Raw genomic sequence first — 18,811 nt, forward strand, 5'->3', positions numbered from 1 at the left:
TTGGAACGCATTAAAAGAAGTGGGCTTCGTTTAATGCGTTCCAAATGGGCTTTTTTGCACCGTATAGCAATGTTTCCCCATAGCGATGGTTAATCCGGAATGGATTAACCTCGCTATGCGGGGCACCACTGTATTCTGCCTGTTTCTCTCTCTGTATGTTTTTCTTTCTGCCCCCACAAAGGGATTTCCTCAGAGCCAGATGCCCAGGCAATCAGAGATTAACACTGAAGGGAACCCCTTATGAAACAAAGCATACAAGATGCAGGATATGAAAGTGATGAAAATCAGATACAATGGCAACCAGACCTCTTTTACCACTTGAGGAGCACCTCTTCCAAATCGTATCCTCTAGTTCAGTTCTCAGTGAGGTAAGAAAAGACTAGAAGCTAATGCACCCTGAGCGATAAAAGGTGCAACTCTGCACCTGACTTTTAGGGCAGGTGACTTTGCTTGTGTCTGAAGGGAGGTGAAATCCCACCCTTCCCTTCCCACCACTCCCCATCGCGACCAGCTCCCTCCTGGCTCCTTTTCGCCGGAGTCACCCAAGGGCTCTCTCTGGCCGGGAGAATCCATCCCCCGGCCGGCTTCCCATTCTTACTTGGCAGCTGGACCTGTAATGGCCGAGGGCTCTTTTCAGTGACAGGAGCTCTTTCGGGGCCTGGGGGCAATCTGGCCGTAGATGAAAACCAGGACTTGGTGGAGCTGGCCTCACCGGCTGTTCTGGTCATACTAGGTGGGCAACAGAAGGGGTTATATGGGGCCAGGTGGCTGTTGCTCCTCCCTTATCCTCGTTTGGTTGGTCTGCCTGTCTGTCTGTCTGGTGACCTCTTCTGTCCCTTGTTTTATCGCCACGGTAGCAGCACTAATTCGCTTTCCAAGTATTACTTATGTCCCATTGTTACCTGTGGGTGGCTGGAGGCTTAAGGACACCTTTTCCCCTTGAAAAATACTTCAGGATCATGTGCTTAAGTCCATTTTTCAGTATCTGGAAAACAGAGTCCAGCCCCCCCCGTCTCCTCTGTGGATGCTTCCCAGTGGGAATCCTGTTCAGCAGCTCTCTGGGCAAGCAGCTTCTGTGCCCAAACTGACAGCCCCGAGTCCTCTCAGACACAAAGGTCTGGGCAGTTTCGAGGTGTCTGCCACTTGGTTCCCTTCTGCACTCTGACGTGGCCTCTCACGGCTGGCCATTGGCTGTCCATTCACCGTGATTGGCCCCTGAGGGTGAGGAGGTCACCCCCAGGTCCAGGTGGAGCTACCCAACAGGATTCTGGCCACCAAAGGCCCTGCTGAGTGGGAAGTGGTAACTCTTATGCACATCCCATGGGTTCGGCCGACCTCTTCTAGCTAGACCCAGTGATTCAGCTTCGCCTGCTGAATGGGAGCAGTTATGTGTCACATACGAGGAGACTCAGGCTCCAGTTTTCTATCTTGCCGAATCCTGGGTGGCTTACTTTTGAGTAGTCCTCTACCTGATTGCCCCCGTCAGGTTTGGCCTACCTTCTGGTGGGCAAGGAGGGCAGGTAGCCTCATTTTCAGCTCCATCCCAGCAACACAGTCCTCTAATGTGGCCAGGGTGAGGCCCAAATGCCCCGCAGCAGAGAAGGAAAGGATCTTGGCCACTTTCTGTCATGGGGGAGACAAGGGGGGAGAGAGAGAGAGAGATTGGAAAGGCTGAGGAGAGAAAGGACTCAACTGAAGAAACCCTTGGTGCTCCAGAGGGAAAGTCTCTCCGGATTGACCACCACCCGGTTTCTGAGACGATCTGTGAGCGTTTGAAGAAACTGGATGGTCCCTTCAGGGACTCCTGAATCTGAGAGGGAAGGGAGAGAAAAGATCGCCCCTTGTACACCATCGGGTCCTTGGCTCTAGGGCAGAAGCGCCCCCCTCCAGCAGGGTGTTCTTAATCCTGTTACTGGTGCTGTGGAGGTTTTAAATTTAAAAGTCCCTCTGAGGAGCCTTCTTAGTGGAAACCTTGGGCCTCAATTAAGAAGAAGAAGGAGCCGCCGCCAGAAGGGAAGAGAATCAAGGGGAGGGCAGAATGAAGAAGACCAGCCTGACCCGCTCGCTGGAGGCTCACCTCTATCTGTGCTGCTTCCAGGAAATCAGTTTTTTCCACCAGCTCCTCCAGCCTGCGCTGAACGAACGCCCAGTCCTCGCAACAGGCCAGCGCCACTCCCAGCGCTTTATAGAGGAAGCTCTGGAAGAGAAGGAGGGGTGGACAAGAGGGTAGGTTTCAGAGGAAAATCAAGAGACATCTCTTGACCATTGGGTGGGCTGTCCTTCCCTGCAGGTCTTCAAGCAGAGGCTGGACAACTGGGGTCGACCTCCTGCTGCTGCTTCCTGGGGGAAATCAAACTGGAGAAGTGCCCCTGAATCCACCGAATGGAATCTCCACTGATTCAATGGGCTTAGGCTTGTGGGACGTCCTGTGCTGAGGAGCGGCTGCTTCATCCAAAGGTTGGGTTAGAGAAACTGGGGAACTAACCTTTTCAGGGAACCGATCGGTGTAACTAGAGGACATTCTCCAACCCAGCACTACTCCAGAAAAGCAAGTTCATGGTTTCCTTACGGATAGACCAGAACCAGACAGGGACCTGTTCTGTCTAGTTCCCTCTAGTGGCTCATTACGATATTGTGTTTTAATGTTTTTTGCAGAAGGATTGGGCTGGCGGGCCCTAACCTTGTCAAGGGCGGAGTTTTGCCTATGGCTGTGTTTTCCTAGAGCAAGCTGACACTGCAGCTTAAGTAACTTTCCCATCCATAATGGAGTTGCTTTGCTCCTACATTTCCTCGTAGCCCATCACTAACTACTAACTTGTACCTACGTTATTCATTACTATGTTATTTCCAAGCTCTGTGTTGCTGAAATGAACAAGGCAACAGGTTACCCCTTCAAAGCAGGGGCTGGCGGTGGGGCAATCGGCAATAGTCCCAACTTGCTTTTTCATATTACAAGGAGTAACTGGGCTGAATTTATTTTTTAAAAGTTACTTTCTAATCTCTGCAAAGATCCATTGGAAATACTTCTAATTATAACAACAACGGTGTGTGTTCAGCCAGTTCTGACTTATGCCAACCTGTTCCCGGGTTTCCTAGGTAGGAAGGAGAGGTTGACAATTTCCTCCATTGGTGGTGGTGGGGGTGCCCTGGGACTGTGCTCCTCGCCCAAGTCCGCACAGGTTGGATCTCCTCCTGAGCAGTCCAAGAGGGAATCAAACTCGGCAGCTCCCTCCCTCCCTGAGCGATCCAGCCTAGATACTTGGGATATTTGTTCTCTGCAATACATTTGAAATTACTGTACTGAGAAGCCACAACACGCTCTAGGAAAAGGGATGTCTTGAAACTAAAAGTACCTTGAACATATGTACCTCCCGCCTCCCTCAGAACAAAAATAAATAAATAAATGAAATAAAAATGCTTTTTATAAGCATTGCTCACCAGAAGCCGCACAAGGAGCTGTTGAGGACTTGGAGGGGGGGGGGGACACTTTTGTTATGGCAGTCCTAGAATCATGGAAAAGTTTCCTATTGTTTGTCATGTACTCCCCAAATCTCCTTACCAGGATCATTTCCAGCAACTGACTGGACTCATTCTGAAAGCCACAGAAGATCATTGAGATCTTGGGTGGGCCAGATGTGGCCCTGCCCTTTCCCAGAGGGCCCCTAACTCCAGTTAGCCAACCCTTTCACTGAAAAACAGGATTCCCATCCCCTCAAGCCTCACGAATGGGGAGTCTCCTTAAAGCCCAGACGTCTTGCCTTGCATCTGATCACATTGGAAATGGATCTCTGGCCCATGTGAGGTTGGGTTGGGTTGGGTTTTTGTGGGCTGTGACTAAAACTGGTCCCTTAAAAGCTATCCTATCCCCATCGTGTGCCTGTTCAACAATATATGAACTCTCCAGTGGAATCCATTCCTCTTTGGGAAGAGGGGTGGGCACAAATCATACCCAGCCATGCACAGTTCAAGCACAGGGGACAGCCTTTGGTAACCAACCAACCAACCAACCAACCTCCTCCTCTGCAAGACCCAAGGAACAGCATGGATCCTTCCAGACGAAGGGTGGCCAACTCCTTCAGGCATCTGCAGAGGGGCGTCAGAGCAGGAGTGTATTCCTCTGCCACCACAAAGGACAACAGCTTCGGCCACAGAACCTGCAAAGAGGTGAGAGGTGACATTCATAGAAGCATAGCCCAGTCCCAACACGTAGCCGCTCTGCAGCACGGAACAGGGCCAGGCTGGAGTTCGCGGCACTGAGTCTCCTGTGACTGCTGTGAAATAGATTGCCACAGATCCCTCCACGCCCACGTTAAAATGCCAGCTGTTTCCCTGTGTAATCACACCCTCAGTGGGAAGATTGGGTGGGGGGCAGGTCCCATGAAACTCGACCTGCACTTTTCAGCTCCAGCCCAGGCAAGCCACTCACTTTATACATTCCTGGGGCTGAAGTGTTCAGATGCTCAAGCACCTTAATGGACGGTCCTTGGAAAGGGACCTCCTCTTCTTTTTCAGTCAGGACTCCGACAGAGTCTTGGCCCTGCCATACAAAGATACACAAGAAAAACAGAAATAGCCAGGTCAGAAAACCAGGACTAGCTCCAGAAAAGAGCCCCCACTCTCTGAAAAGGTTGCCCCCCCCCCCGTGGAGACAGGGACACAAAGAGCCAGCCCAGGAAGAGGATGCTTGGGAAGCCGTCGAACCAGGCGGTGGTGCAAGCACAGTGAGGAGGTGCCCCCGTTAAAAGGTGCAACCTAGCTGTGGCTGAGAGGGAAGAGACCCCCAGAAACTGAGAGTTTGGTGCCTCTTCCCCCACCCGGCCGACTCCAAGATGGGCTGCACTGCACACACACTCATGCACACCGTTCCAAACCAGCACCGTCTTGAGGAGGATGATTGAAGGAGGATGGGAAGCGTAGTATGCCCTAGAGCTTGAGAAACCTCTTTTCAGAGGAACCTCCCAGAGAGTTCGCTGAAAGATCCTCAGCGCTGTCCTCTAAAGCCATCTTTTCTCCCACACTCCGAGCCCAATCTATCTGGAGGCTTCCCAGGTGTAGAAGACTTGGGCAGACCTGGTTTCCCCCATTCCTCCGAACGCCCTTGATGCGAACGTCTTCTGACATTCCTAAGGCTAACCTCTTCAGGTGTTCCTTAGACTAGCCTCTTCTCAATGGGCAGGAAAGGGAGGGACAGTGGGTGCTGCGGCTGGACCGAGTGTCTCATTGCAGCTTGGGACTAGAGGGATGCAGGCTGTCATGATGTACTCAAATAATGCCGTGAGAAATGAAAACCACCTGAACTTGTATTCAGTTTAAAACTCAACAAAGCTTGGCTCCCAGCACTGAAAAATACAGTGTGCAACAAGGTCAACAAACTCTACCCAGCCACAAGGACCGGTGATCACTACACACAAAAGACCAGCTAAGACAGCCATCAATCACAGTGACAGATAATCTCACCTCCTCATCACAACAATACACCCACAACAAAATCACACTGATCACTACAACTCAACTTCCAAACAAACTGCACCAGAGCACAAAGCACAAAAAATGGACTCCACAGACCAAGAACTACTATTCCTACACATCACTATCAGCCAAAAAAAAAAAAAAAAGAGAGAGAGAGAGAGAGAAGTCAAGATTGGGACAAGATCAATACCCTCTCTTACAAAAAGATGGAAAAAGAAATGGCGAACCACACAGCCAGACAAAAACAGAAATTCAACAAATGCCAAACAAGCCAACAGAAACCTACACTAGACATCTTGCGCATCATCATCAACCTATTGGAATGCCAACTCTCCCCGGAAGAAACCTCAGTCTTAGCCAAAGGAGGAAATTTTGCAGTCACACCCAGCAAAATTCCTGTGGAAGACCTCATTGCCAATGTGGAATCAGCATTATATTATGTTCCAGAACAAAAAGCAGAAGAAATAAGAGGTGATGTGGCAAGGATCCTATGAAAAGCAAAACTCTCCAAAAGCGACATAACAAGAAAGGAGAGAAATGCCATCAGGTCCCTGAACTCAGACCCAGACATCATCATCCTGCCAGCAGACAAAGGCAATGCCACAGTAATCTTGGAAACAGAAGAATACAAGGACAAAATCGGGGAACGTCTAGACCCCACCACCTACAGAAAACTGAAACGGGACCCAACCAACAAAATCATGAAACAAACAAATATGCTGATCAGGAGTTCCTCCCTGCACCCCAACGTCCTTCAATGAATCTGCAAGACAGAAGCTCTCCCACCAAGACTATACGGACTGCCCAAAATCCACAAGGACTCCATCCCACTCAGGCCCATTGTAAATGCCATCAGCTCCCCGACATATGAATTAGCCAAACACCTAGCCACCCTCCTACAGACCCACATTGGACAAATCCCATCCTACATCAAAGGCTCAGGACATTTCATAAGCAAGATCAGCACCCAAGCCCGGGGACAGACTGATCAGCTTTGACGTAGTATCCCTGTTCACCAAGGTACCAATAAAGGACACTCTGACACTCCTCCAGCAGATCTTTCCAGGAGACATCAAGGCCCTTTTCCAACACTGCCTAACAACCAGCTACTTTCAGTGGGATAACGAGTTCTATGAACAGACAGGTGTAGTGGCAATGGGGAGCCCCCTCAGCCCGGTTCACACCCACAGTCTGGTTCAGATACATGGAAATATGGTGAAGAAAAACTGGAAGAATTTCTGAACCATCTTAACAGCATCCACCCAAATATACAATTCACCATGGAAAAAGAAATAAAGGGCCAGCTCCTTTCTTAGATGTCATGGTCATACCCAAAACAGATCTCCTATTGGGACACAAGGTCTACAGAAAACCCACCCACACCTACACAAAAACTCTAACCACCACCCACGACAAAAAAAAGGCAAAATCAAATCTCTGGTAGACCGTGCAAATCGGAACTGTGAAGCTCACTTTCTAAGCACTGAACTTAACCATCTGAATTGGGCCCTACAGGCGAATGGCTATTCCAAGAATGAAATCAAAAGAGCCATCAAACCAAGAAAGCAACACCAAACTGAAGAGGAAAAACATCCACCCACAAATGAAGTATTTCTGCCATACATCAAAGGGGTCATGGACCGCATGGGGAAACTTTTGAAAAAAATACAACCTACAAACAGTATTCAGACCCACAACAAAAATACAACAAATGTTAAGGTCAGCAAAGGACAAAAGAGACCCCCTCACCACTGCAGAAGTATATTGGATACCTTGCAGATGTGGTGAGTTATATATTGGAACCACAAAATGCAGCATTCACACCAGAATCAAAGAACATGAGAGACACTGATGGACGTGAAATTCTATTTCAAAATACTGAAAAACTGGACAACACCAGCAATCATTACGTTAGACTGCATAGGGAAGCCACTGAAATCCACAAACACCAGCAGAACTTCAACAAAAAAGAAGAAAGTTTGAAACTCAACAAAACTTGGCTCCCTGCACTGAAAAATACAGCGTGCAAAAGGTCAACTCTACCCAGCCACAAGGACCGGTGATCACTACACACAAAAGACCAGCTAACAACACCCATCAATCACAGTGACAGATAATCTCTCCTTCTTATCACAACAATACACCCACAACAAAAACACACTGATCACCGTAATCACCCATCTCCTGAAAAGGACAAAAGCTGATCCAACTGCTATAAATACTCAACTCCCAAACAAACTGCACCAGAGCATAGAGTGCTACTCTTGTCCTCTGAAGATGCCGTCCACAGAGACTGGTGAAACATTAGGAAGAACAACCTTCAGAACACGGCCAAAGAGCCCGAAAAACCCACAACAACTACATGACATTATTTCCACCCCGTTATTGGAAGAATCACCACTAGATATGGGGACGAATCGCCAGTTTGACGAGTCATCCCGCTTCGTGATCCGTCAAAGTTGACGAAGCACAAAGCACAAATCTCCTTCCCATGAACTGATGAAACCCAGATTTATTTGTTGGTTCATGGGGGAAGCAGGATGGCGAGAGGCTGTCTAAAAAAAAAGCTTATTCCCAAACACCCTGCCCACCTGCCCACTTCCCATGCCCCCTGCTGCCACTACCACTGCCGCTTCCACCACCATCCACGGAAGCCTCCTCAGTCACCCTCCAGACCCGCTTGCTGCGATGGCCTCCCCCGATACGGACTGCCTTAAGGGAATCCCGGCTGCTCTTTGCAAAGATGGCGGCTGCCGCTTTGCTGCCCTGGTCTGGGATTTCCATTCCTATTCACCTTTCCTCCAGGGAGCTACCAATGGCCTGCCTAACCGTTCCCTGCCATTCCCCCTGCACAACAACCCTGTGAGGTAGATCAGACGAAGAGAAAATAACGGAGAGGATGATGTCCTTTCTCCCCACCCTCTCCTTACCATATTCCAGAAGGGTGGCTGAATATTATCCCCTTCCCCGTGGCCCCTACCAAGCCACCTCTCCACCGTCGCGTGCTGTCAAATGCGGTGTTGAGCTGGCTTTTCAAAAAACTTCTCTAGGACTTTTGCAAGCTGAGCCTGACTTTCTAAAGGCCAAAATGCCTAAAAGCAAAGCTCTTTGCTGCTGTTCTCCTTCCACCAAGGATGCCCAGGGAGAAGGGCCAAAAAAGGCCGAATCCTCCTTCTCCCTCTGTGACTCCTTATTGTCCTCCCCTTCTTTCCCCCCCCCCAATCTTTCTTCCAAGACCCTTTACGCCTGGGGTAAAGCTGAAGTCCTGCTCCCTTTGGCCCAGAGGGAACCCTCGTTCACCTCGGGGAGACGCCTTCTTTTCCCAAAGGACTGGCAAGATGTTTGGGCCATGGCTACAGAGGACTTCAGGGAGCGCCTGCAGCCACTCAGTGTGAAAAATCTCCCCTTCACCTTCTATCACCTTTTATTTTTCCTTCTCACCTCCTCTGTAACCATTTTAAGTACTTCTACCATCATCCACTTAGGCTTCCGTTTTTTCAGAATACTGGAATAGTCTTTTTTTAAAATACATTTTATTAATTTTTCATTCTATCTACATTTGATTTGTGCTTGTCAAACATCGTGTTGCATGATTTGCTTACAATTATTTGTTTGTTACATCTTAGTGTCTTCCCACTTGCCCCCCCCAAATTCCAGACATCTTTCAGACATTCAAACCATTAATGTACATATTTTAGAATATAATATTGGCTACTATTATAATATTACTTTCATAGTGTACAATATTCTCAAGATCTTCTAATAACATTCTTGATAAAAGTACAGTGGTACCTCGCATAGCGAGGTTAATCCGTTCCAGATTAACCCTCGCTATGTGAAAACATCGCTGAACGGATCAAGAAAACCCACTGCTCCAACCTTATGTCTAGTTAAATTTACCTAAAAAGAAAACCCACCATATTACCCTGGTTAGAGCTCCCTTATTTCAATTTAATTCTCCTTTTTGATATAAAGGATATGCTCCTTTACAATTCCCGAAGATAAATATATCAGTACATGCTTTTCAACATTAAGGGCTCCCTTCCTATTTTTCCCTTTTTCATCTTTCTAAGTAATTCCCTCTCTTATTTCTCTTTTTTTACTTTTTGTTTCTGTCTCTCTAAACATTCTGCCATCTTTTGTACCCTCTGAAACAATTTGCGCATCTGATTTATCTCCACTAGATCTTTATGCACTTTGTCTATCTTCAATAGATCTTCTGGGCTTTTAAAAATTAATTTTGCTGATAGGAATAGTCATTTTGCATTCTTCTCTAATAGTATCTCTAAGCAATGGTCAACAATTGAAAAATATCTATGTTTCTATGACCCTACCAAAAAGAGTAGCTTAAATGTGAACAGGGTGTGGGAGTGTGGAAAGAATGGTCTTCTAAATCAGGTATGTTAAAGCATTTGTGCAACCTTCTCCAAATCTGGCACAGCGCAAGCCCATATGATCGACAATTGCTTTGCCCCATATGGTTCTGGACTCAAAAGTTAATAACATTTGGTTCAGACTGCCCCCTCCTATCAGACAGGGCTTATGGAACAATGACAGGACTGGTCAGGTCCTCTCAGAAGTGCACTCCTGTGCACCTCGAATAACTCAGAAGAAATCCTTTCAAACAAATCTCTGTTAATTTTGCATGATGGCTTCCTACCTCTGCCAACATCTCTTCCATCAGGAGACTGGCCAGCCAGTTAGTCTTCCCCTCTCCAGCAATGAGCATCAGATGTTGGACAGCCTGATCAGCATCTTTCCAGCATTTCAGCTGGATGCTGATCTGATGGTTAACTTCTGAAAGAAGGGGGGGAAACGTTATTGGTGGTTACTTGTTTAACAATACGCTCCCTGGCCACAATAAGCACTAGAGAGGAAGCCTCCAAATCCAACTACTGTACGTATATCTAAGAGATGGCTGTCTAACTTTCCAAGGTATATTTGGAGCCATTTGCATCCTGCTCTAACAGTCAGTAAGTTCTTTCCAGATATTCAGCTGAACTCTGGTTTCCTCTTCCTTGAGCCCATTCTTAGGCACTCTGGAATAACTGAGAAGAGATCCTGCCCCTCGTCTGTCGGGCACCCTTTCCAGTCTTTGAAGAGTGTGATTCTATTTCCCCTCCACCTTCTTTTCCCAAGGCTAACATGCCACCAGATCTTTCTGTCTTTCTTCATAGAGTTTGGTTGCCAGTCCCCCGATCCTCCTTGTTGCTCGTCTTGGCACCTGTTCCAGCTGGTCTGCATCTGCATTTGGACATCTGTCTGCGGAGCCGGACACTGGGAGTTTGATTCCCTGCTATGTGCCTCCTGGACAGGGGCTGGACTCGAGGATCCAGAGGGTCCCTTCCAGCTCTGTGGTTCTAAGACCATCACTCACCTCTTCTTCTACCTGTACTCCTTTGGGTAACCACTTTTACCATTTTGGAGCCCTGCTTTTCTTGCAAATGTAAGACAGATTGAATTAACAGTCTACCAAACAGCACCAAGATTGCACCATTCACCTTTCTACTTCCACACACTCAAGGAAGAAGACCAAAAGTGTGAAGAAGGAATGGTTTCCACGCCACTCCCTCCTTCCCTCAACTTACCTTTCTTTAATTTCACATCCATGATTGCCTGAAAAGGCAGACAAATTTTCGCAATGGGCTCTCTTTACTGGAAACAGTAAAGTGATGAGGCAAAAGGTGTGTGAGGAGGGGAAGGCTGGTTTTCCCATTGTGACAGGAGATGATGACTCAAACTGACTAGGGAGGCTGCTGGCCTGGGGGCTCCTTTCATGGTAATAAAGTGCCACCTGTTGATCTTTTTACCAATTATATCTCCTAGGAAAGACTGAAGTCCATTCACGACTTAACTCTGAAATAAAAACAGGTTTATTGGTTACAAGTTATTTCACTCCTTGCAGGCCGAGGCCGAGAGGCCGCCCCAAAACCACCCACATCCGGGAGCTGGACAGGGGACAGAGATTGTACAGGATTTGTCTTCCGTGTGGAAGGGATTGTGTCCCTTTCGCATTGGCCTCCTCAGGCTGTTCTTCTTCTCGGCTGGAAGAGGGTTCCTTCACTGGCACCCTCCCGATGCTTTGGAGCATGATTCCCATCATCCCCCTCCCAAAATGGAGGCCCCACAGCCAAGGCTAGGGGTGGCCAGGGCGGTCCAAAGCCTCTGGAGGGCACCAGGGTGGGCAAGGCTGGCCCAGGAAAAGGCTTCCTCCTCTTTCCGTCGCCTTCACTCTCCGGGGCAGCTTTCCCGCCTTCCAGGTGAACGGACGGGACTCCACAGGAAGGCGAGACAGGATGAATCCCTGACCGCTGGAAAAGTCCTCCCCTCAACGTGTTTATGGAAAAGATGGATTCCCTATTGATCTCTGAATGAATCAGGCCTCCTCCTAAAGAATGAGCATTCCTGGTGAACACCCTTCCATCCTTGCTCCTTCCGTACAAATGGGGCCCAGGAGGCCCTTGCCGCTCTCTGGCGGGAAGGGGGGTGTCTCTTGTTCTTTGTATAGGTTCCCCCAAGAAAGAAGCAAAGCCTCCTTTACAAGAAGTCATTATCTGTTCTCTGGGAAGCTTTGTTGTTCTTCTTCTCAGAGCTTGCATATCGTGCAGACGATGAAAGCCCTCTCTGGGGCGAGGGGAATTTATAAAAGGAGAAAGGGGTCAGTTAGTTCTTTAATAAATCCAAGCTTAACTAAAAGGAGTGGGTGAGCAGAATTTATTTTTCAAGGTGTGCATGTTTCCTGACTCAGGCTAAAAGGTAACTCAGAAAAACAGTGAATGTACTGTAGTTGTATCCCGGCATTTACGCTAGTTCCTAGAAGATGCCTTCCAGTGAGTTGAGGCCACTGGTTCATTCCTAGAACCTAGAAATTGAGGGGGGGGGTGTCTGTGTGAAATCTCTTGCTCAGAGCAAGGGGATCAGTTTGTATGGTGCCTTCTTTGTCCCATTAGTTCAGGGCACTCTTCAGGAAGAGACCTCTCTCTCTCTCTCTCTCTCTCTCTCTCTCTCACACACACACACACACACACACACACACACACATACACACACACACACACACACACACACACACACACCACACACACACAAACACACTCAGCTTGTCAGGCATCAGTCTTTGTGGGGGGCAGCCCAATTTGCCAAAGCCCTCTCAGTGACTTCAGGGCAGCTTACCTCATAAGGCGGTTGCGAAAACGAAAGTGTGGCTGGACAGGGGAGGTGGACTCTCACCCAGGTCCAGATAGTCTTGGAGACGCATGTAAACAACCTGGAAGGCATAAATAGATGTTTGTTTCTTTGTTAATCCTTCCCAATCTAGACTAAAGTCTACTCTGGGTGGCTAAGAATAAGTTCATAAAACAATTTCATAAAACAATAATACTCTAAGATAACAACATATGATTCAAGATGGCAGGTATAAATTAAATAATGACAGAAGGGATGGTCTGCCTAAAGAGCCAGGTCTTGAGCTTGCTCTTGAAGAGACCCAGGGAGGGAGCCAGGAAGATCTCCGGGGGGGGGGGGGATAGGGGTAGGATTGTTCCAGAGGCGAGAAAATGCCACTGCCGAGAAGGCCCAATTTCTTGTTCTTTCTCTCCAGGCCTCCCTCAGCATTAAGCCCCTCAGCTGCCCCTCCTGGCTAGAGCGAGTGATACGGGTAGATCTAGGTGGGAGGAGGCGTTCCACCAGATATTGAAGTCCTAAACTGTTTAGGGCTTTATATGTCATTGTTAATACCTTGAAATCAATGTGGATGGTATGTGTGTGTATTTGTTTGTTTGGAGGATCAGGAGGAGGGAGGGAGGGAGGCAGGACAGAGGGAGGTCCTGGATCCCTAGGCATGGGCAGAGAGCAGAGCGTGCGCAAGCAGCCCCCCTTGCCCAGCGAGGGACAGGCCACAGGAAGTGTCCTTAGGGGCTCCTCCCCAACGTCCCCCTCCCCAGATGCCAGAGAGGATGCCCGGACAGGAGTCCTGTGCGTGTTTGGGGGTGCTTCGGAACTTCCCTATTTAGAAGCGGTTCGGAGCTGCCCTATTTAGTTGTTGCCGTTTAGTCATTTAGTCGTGTCCGACTCTTCGTGACCCCATGGACCAGAGCATGCCAGGCCCTCCTGTCTTCCACTGCCTCCCGGAGTTGGGTCAAATTCATGTTGGTCACTTCGATGACACTGCCCATCCATCGCGTCCTCTCTCGTCCCCTTCTCCTCTTGCCCTCACGCCTTCCCAACATCAGGGGCTTTTCCAGGGAGTCTTCTCTTCTCATGAGATGGCCAAAGTATTGGCGCCTCAAATTCAGGATCTGTCCTTCAAGTAAGCACTCAGGGTTGATTTCCTTCAGAACGGATAGGTTTGTTCTCCTTGCAGTCCAGGGGACTCTCAAGAGTCTCCTCCAGCACCACAATTCAAAAGCATCGATTCTTCGCCACAACAAGGCAGCAATCCATGAAGGGGGCCCTATTTAGAAGCGACCCTAATCGACGGTCCAAGATGAGACATTTAAGGAATGATTTTACCAATTATTTCCCCCTCCTCCACCCACCCCATGATTTTCCATGGCTGAGCAAGGATTCGAACCCAGGCCTCCTAATCCGTCACTCGATCCGCTGGGCCCCACACGGGGAGCCCATTTCTAGACCTCCCGGGCCAAGGTGAGAAGCCTGCGCTTCTCTGCAATTCTCCCAGGAAAGGGTCGGTCCCAGCAGGAAGCCAGACCTGCCCTGATGAGCCTTTCATCTCCTAGGTCTAAATCTACTTCGTTTCATGGTTGCCATAATTCCAGGCAACATCCGGCTTGTTTCTTCTACATCCAAACATCTTTACATTCGAAGGTTTTGTAAACATGGAGGCCCATAACTCAGGACACCCAGGAGGGAAGGGGGGGCACCGCCGAGGTTTTTTTCCATTGCCGGATTTACCGTGCATGGACATTGGTGCAAATGGTGGACCCTGCTTTTAAAAACCCACCTCCATCTACCCCTACCCCTCCTCTCCCTCCGTCACTCAGTCCCCCCCCCAAGACAACCACCTCTCTTCTAAAGTAATGGAGGACAAACCAGGAAAAAATAGAAAGTCTAAAGACTTGGCAACAGAGAAAACCCTTCCTTGGAGGGACACATTCGAGCAACATCACCATCATCCTTGCTTGGTGTCTGTCTTCTGTGTTTTGGGAGGCTGAGTGGAGGACAAAGATAAAAAAGAGCTGCTGGTCTTTCAGACACATGGCCTCTGTCCCCCATTAACCGCCATTGTTAAACATGCCCCCCAAGGGGTTTTATGCTCTTGGTTGAGCTCATTTCTGTTACCGGAAGCTGATCATTGGGCTGTACGTATGATTTTGCATACAATACATGGATCTTTTTGGCCTCGTGCTAGACAACTAAATGACCATGTTTACGTGTTTATAACGTGTGTGCCATGGGCTTTTTCGAGCCATAATATTCTCAGGGGACACTATGAACATTTCAGTGCCTAGGGCCTCTAAAGGTCATGATCCATGGCCACCGAGGCCCCCTCTCCCTCAGAGGGAAAGAAAGGGAAAGCCACATGGAGGGAAGGAGACTGGAGGGAGGGAGTGACACCCCCTCCCCCAAGAGGCAGAGAACTGGACCAGCCCTTCTCGGCATAGGAGGCACGGGTCTTTTGTAAAGCCAATGGCTCTTCACGGCCCGTTCTGAGAAAAAAAAAGGCTCTGAACTCCTTTCGTGTTACAGCAGGGACAGCTTCTGATGAAGGACAGAGGGGGAGAGAACGGAGAGGGCCTCTTCTCTGCCAATTGCTGGTGGGGGAGAAGAGAAGGCCAAGCAGTCCCTTCCTGCCCCTCCCCGCATGTTCCCTCCCCCTTTCATGCCCATGAAGTAGGCAGCCATGCAGGGGGCGGAGGGCAACAGGTTACTCCCTTGAATAAGAGAAGCTGCTCTTAAAGTGTGGGGCCCTCTCTTCCGAGTGTCGGGACACCAGCCTCATCCCGTTCTCCAGGTTTCGCTGCAGAAAGGACGGCACCTCCTGCTCTGCTCCTATTCATCTTGTTTTTAGTGGAAAGAGAATGAATTCTCTCTCTCGCCGATCCTTGCCCCCCCCAATCCAAAATGGTTCTTCTCCCAGGAGTGGGCCCTGAGCAAAGCTCAGGAAGCTTTCACTCAAGAGGGGCGAAGCCTCACTGGGCCTCACAAAAGGCCCGAGGCGGATCTGGGCTTAGCCCTCGGCTGGGCTCCCGCCGCTCCAGAAGGGAGAGGGTTTGGCCCCTAGAAATCCCTCCTGCTCCCCCCCCCCCCGTGGAAGGGCACCAGCTGAGAAAGGACAGGGTGAGGGGGGGGTGAGAAACAAAAATGAGAGCTTGTTACAGCTGATCATTCAAGGCAACCTTAGTGGAGAAAAAAGCTTAGGAGGGAGAAGAATGGCCAGCCAGGAACAACTGGGGGCCACCGGGGGGGGGGGTAGGGTTAGGACAACACCCTCCTTGTTTAAGTGGCAGGATAGACCTGGAGGTGTCCAGGGTTGATTCAAGGTGCTGGTGAGCCCTGGGCAAAAAAAATATAATAGTGGGGGCTGAGGAGCCTATCTCCCCCTCCTCACCTCCCACCTAAATAGGTCACCCAATGCGGACAAGGGACTATAACTTGAATTAGGCTGACTCTCGCTAACGTGATCTTGCCAGCAGTTAAGAAGGGAACAATCCTTAGGTAAACAGATACTAACACCATGGCTGTGAAAAGTGAAAAGGACGTCTAGTGTGTGAGGATGATGACCCCGAGCAAGCCTTCAGGGCTAGAAAAGAAAAAGTGCATCCAGAAGAAAACCTGCCGGGGCAACAGGAGCCTTGGTACCAAAGGACTAAAGATCTTCCCTCCTCTTACGCGGACCAAATCAACCCGTTGGAGATGTGATTTTTTTCCACCTCTTGGTCCCGATTGCCTCGGACGCCCAGCCCTCCAGCCTCGGAGAGAAGCGAAAGCCAAGCCCCACCACCAGCAGGGAGGCCGAGGACCGGAGTGCTTCCTGCTCCCACGTCCTTCCCCGAGGTCAAGACCGGGTGCCCCGGAGCACAGGCAGAGGTCTCTCTCCATGAAGCGCACAGTCCGGTCGCGGGACCCCAAGAAGGAAGGTCCCCAAAGGCAGACCACCACTGTCTTGGCCCCGAGGAACGCTGGAGGAGCCTCGGTGGATGGAAGAATGGATGATCCCCTTCGTGGACGTCACTCTCGCTCCGAAACCAGCCAAGTAGCACAACGTGAGCCCCGAACACAACAGGAGAATAAACCAACCTTCAGACCTCTTGCTGCCCCAACGCTGCTCCCTCTGAGAACTTCTGGGGGGGGGGGGAAGACAAGCGTTTCCAGCTGCCTCTTCAAACGGGTGGGAGGGGTGGGAAGGGAGACCTCCACCAGGAGCGGAGTCTTTCTTGAGGGTTTTCTGGCCTCCTTCGGAAGAAGAGGGCCTGGGAGGATCTGGTGGCCAGGGAAGATGACCTCGGGGAGAGATGCTCTGACAGGTAACCCTGGTCCCTCACCGTGGAGGGTGTTATAAACAATGGCTCTCAATGGCCCAATTCAAGGTGAAGCCACTGTCCAGTCCTTCATATGATAGTGGGGACCCTGAGCTCTGGATCTACTCGCAAGTCGCCTGGCAGACTCCTGCCCTTGGCAACACCAAGATCCTCAAGGTCCACCTGGCCATCCTGGCTGTAGAGGGAAGAGAAAGGAAGGTGGAAGTGGAAGAGCGAGGGAAGGAGGGAAGGAAGGAAACTGGAGGGAGGTGTGGCCCGAGGAGGTCGGAGGCCTCTGAACATGTGCAGAGTTTCCCCCTTCTACAGGGAAAGATATACAGTGGTGTATGGTGGAAAATTTGGAGGTGCTGGTCTTGCCAGACTCTGTGGAAATCCTCTGACAACGCTTAAGATTCAGAAAGATGAACTAGCCCATCAGCATGGGAGGAACTGGTCTTTTGCAGGTCCAATGCCCCTTCATTGCCCATTATGGACAAAACGCCTCTTAAACTAATAGGGACAGCTTGTGAGAACAGAGAGATCTGATGTGGGGGTGAGGAGGAGAGAACCTTTTCTCTGCCAACTGCTGTGGGGAGGGATGGGACTGGCCTGCCCCCTTTCATGCCGAAGAAGCAAGCAGCCCTCTCATGAGGGTGGTGGTGGGGGAGTCAACAGGTCATCCCCTGGATAAGAGAGGCTGCTCTTAGAGCCAAAGGTTGGTGAGTGCTGGATGGGGTGTGTCCTTTCTTTCCGGCTCACGGCTTCCACTCAGTCGGTAACACCACGTCCATGCAACTGTGTATATAAACATTTATTTTTATTTTATTTATTTATTTATTGTATTTATACCCCGCCTATCTAGTCATTTCGACCACTCTAGGCGGCTTTATAGATTAACATTCCAGTGCAATCAAGGGGTTAAGAACTGATTGGAAGAACTGAAAGAAGGCTGAGTCCAAGAACAGCAGGCAAAAAGGAGAAAAATGGTGCTTGGAAATTATTCCATTTGGAATAACACCTCCCCTGCTGTTCACATTCTCTTTAGACCTTGAAAACCTTGGGAGGGTGGCCATAAGTCAGAATCAACTTGACATTATTAATGTTGATTTTATTTGTGCATTAAGCCCTGGCAACTTCATTGTAATGTACTTATCTTGCCATTTTTACATTGCTTCTAGATTGATTAGTGTTCTGTAAAATGATCTTCTTTTCCTCCTTTTCCCCAAAATATTTTTACCAGGAACATTTATTGTGAGCTGTGTTGACAATAGCTTGCTCTGGAAGAGCAGGAAATAAGTTATCCAGTTACTGCAGACTTAACATTCTATAAAGTTCTAGAGAGCTTCTTAAACCAGAGTTTCCCACTTTAGTCCCAGACCAGATTAGGACTGAATGTGGTTTCTTTCTCCTTTGCAGTAAGAGAGCTTAGTTTTGAACAGTGGCAGGTTAGACAGTGTCCAAGCCTCCTCCATCCTTCAACTAGGGTGCCCTAACATAAGGCGGTCCATATTTGTTTTTTTACTCTAGTGTGCAGAGAGCTGCGTGCTACACATTAAAAATTTTGTGTCCCTACTAGAGGTGATATATTCATACTTGTCTCCTGGGAGAGACAAATATGAATATAGCCACCCAATTGGAAACCCTCCCCCCCCACCCCCTGGAACGGGACCATCCACTTACTGCTTGTGGCATGGTGCACATGGCCACCGTTGTTTGCACTGTTTCATTTGGGGAAGTTGCCCAGCCAGGGCCTCCGTGCTTCTCTGCATTGCTGACCAACCCGGCGAGAAGGTGGGATGACGAGTCTCCCCATTCAACTGCTGAGTGGTCAGCATTGCAGGGAGGTGGAGAAGCCCCAGCCA

The 18,811-nt window shown here is 49.3% G+C and overlaps 1 protein-coding gene across 1 annotated transcript; it reads right to left on the reverse strand.

Moving 5' to 3' along the window:
* Window positions 1–634: 634 nt before the first annotated feature.
* On the reverse strand, window positions 635–12,778 carry LOC140702552 (uncharacterized). Its single transcript, XM_072982703.2, has 8 exons — window positions 12,643–12,778; window positions 11,058–11,325; window positions 10,130–10,266; window positions 4,427–4,537; window positions 4,005–4,154; window positions 2,078–2,197; window positions 1,498–1,623; window positions 635–729 (listed from the first exon to the last, which is right to left on the reverse strand). The coding sequence occupies exons 2-8, from the start codon at window positions 11,077–11,079 to the stop codon at window positions 709–711; spliced, it is 687 nt and encodes a 228-aa protein (XP_072838804.2). The 5' UTR covers window positions 11,080–11,325; window positions 12,643–12,778; the 3' UTR covers window positions 635–708.
* Between the last annotated feature and the right edge of the window lie 6,033 nt (window positions 12,779–18,811).

The sequence above is a fragment of the Pogona vitticeps genome, chromosome 1, assembly GCF_051106095.1.
Source record: "Pogona vitticeps strain Pit_001003342236 chromosome 1, PviZW2.1, whole genome shotgun sequence".
Lineage (NCBI taxonomy): Eukaryota > Metazoa > Chordata > Lepidosauria > Squamata > Agamidae > Pogona > Pogona vitticeps.

Coding starts and splice junctions, on each gene's coding strand:
- LOC140702552 (XM_072982703.2), bottom strand. CDS start 11,079: ATGGATGTGAAATTAAAGAAAG. Junction 10,267..11,057: donor GGATGTGAAATTAAAGAAAG/GTAAGTTGAGGG, acceptor CCCTTCTTTCAG/AAGTTAACCATCAGATCAGC. Junction 1,624..2,077: donor TGGAAGCAGCACAGATAGAG/GTGAGCCTCCAG, acceptor CCCCCATGACAG/AAAGTGGCCAAGATCCTTTC.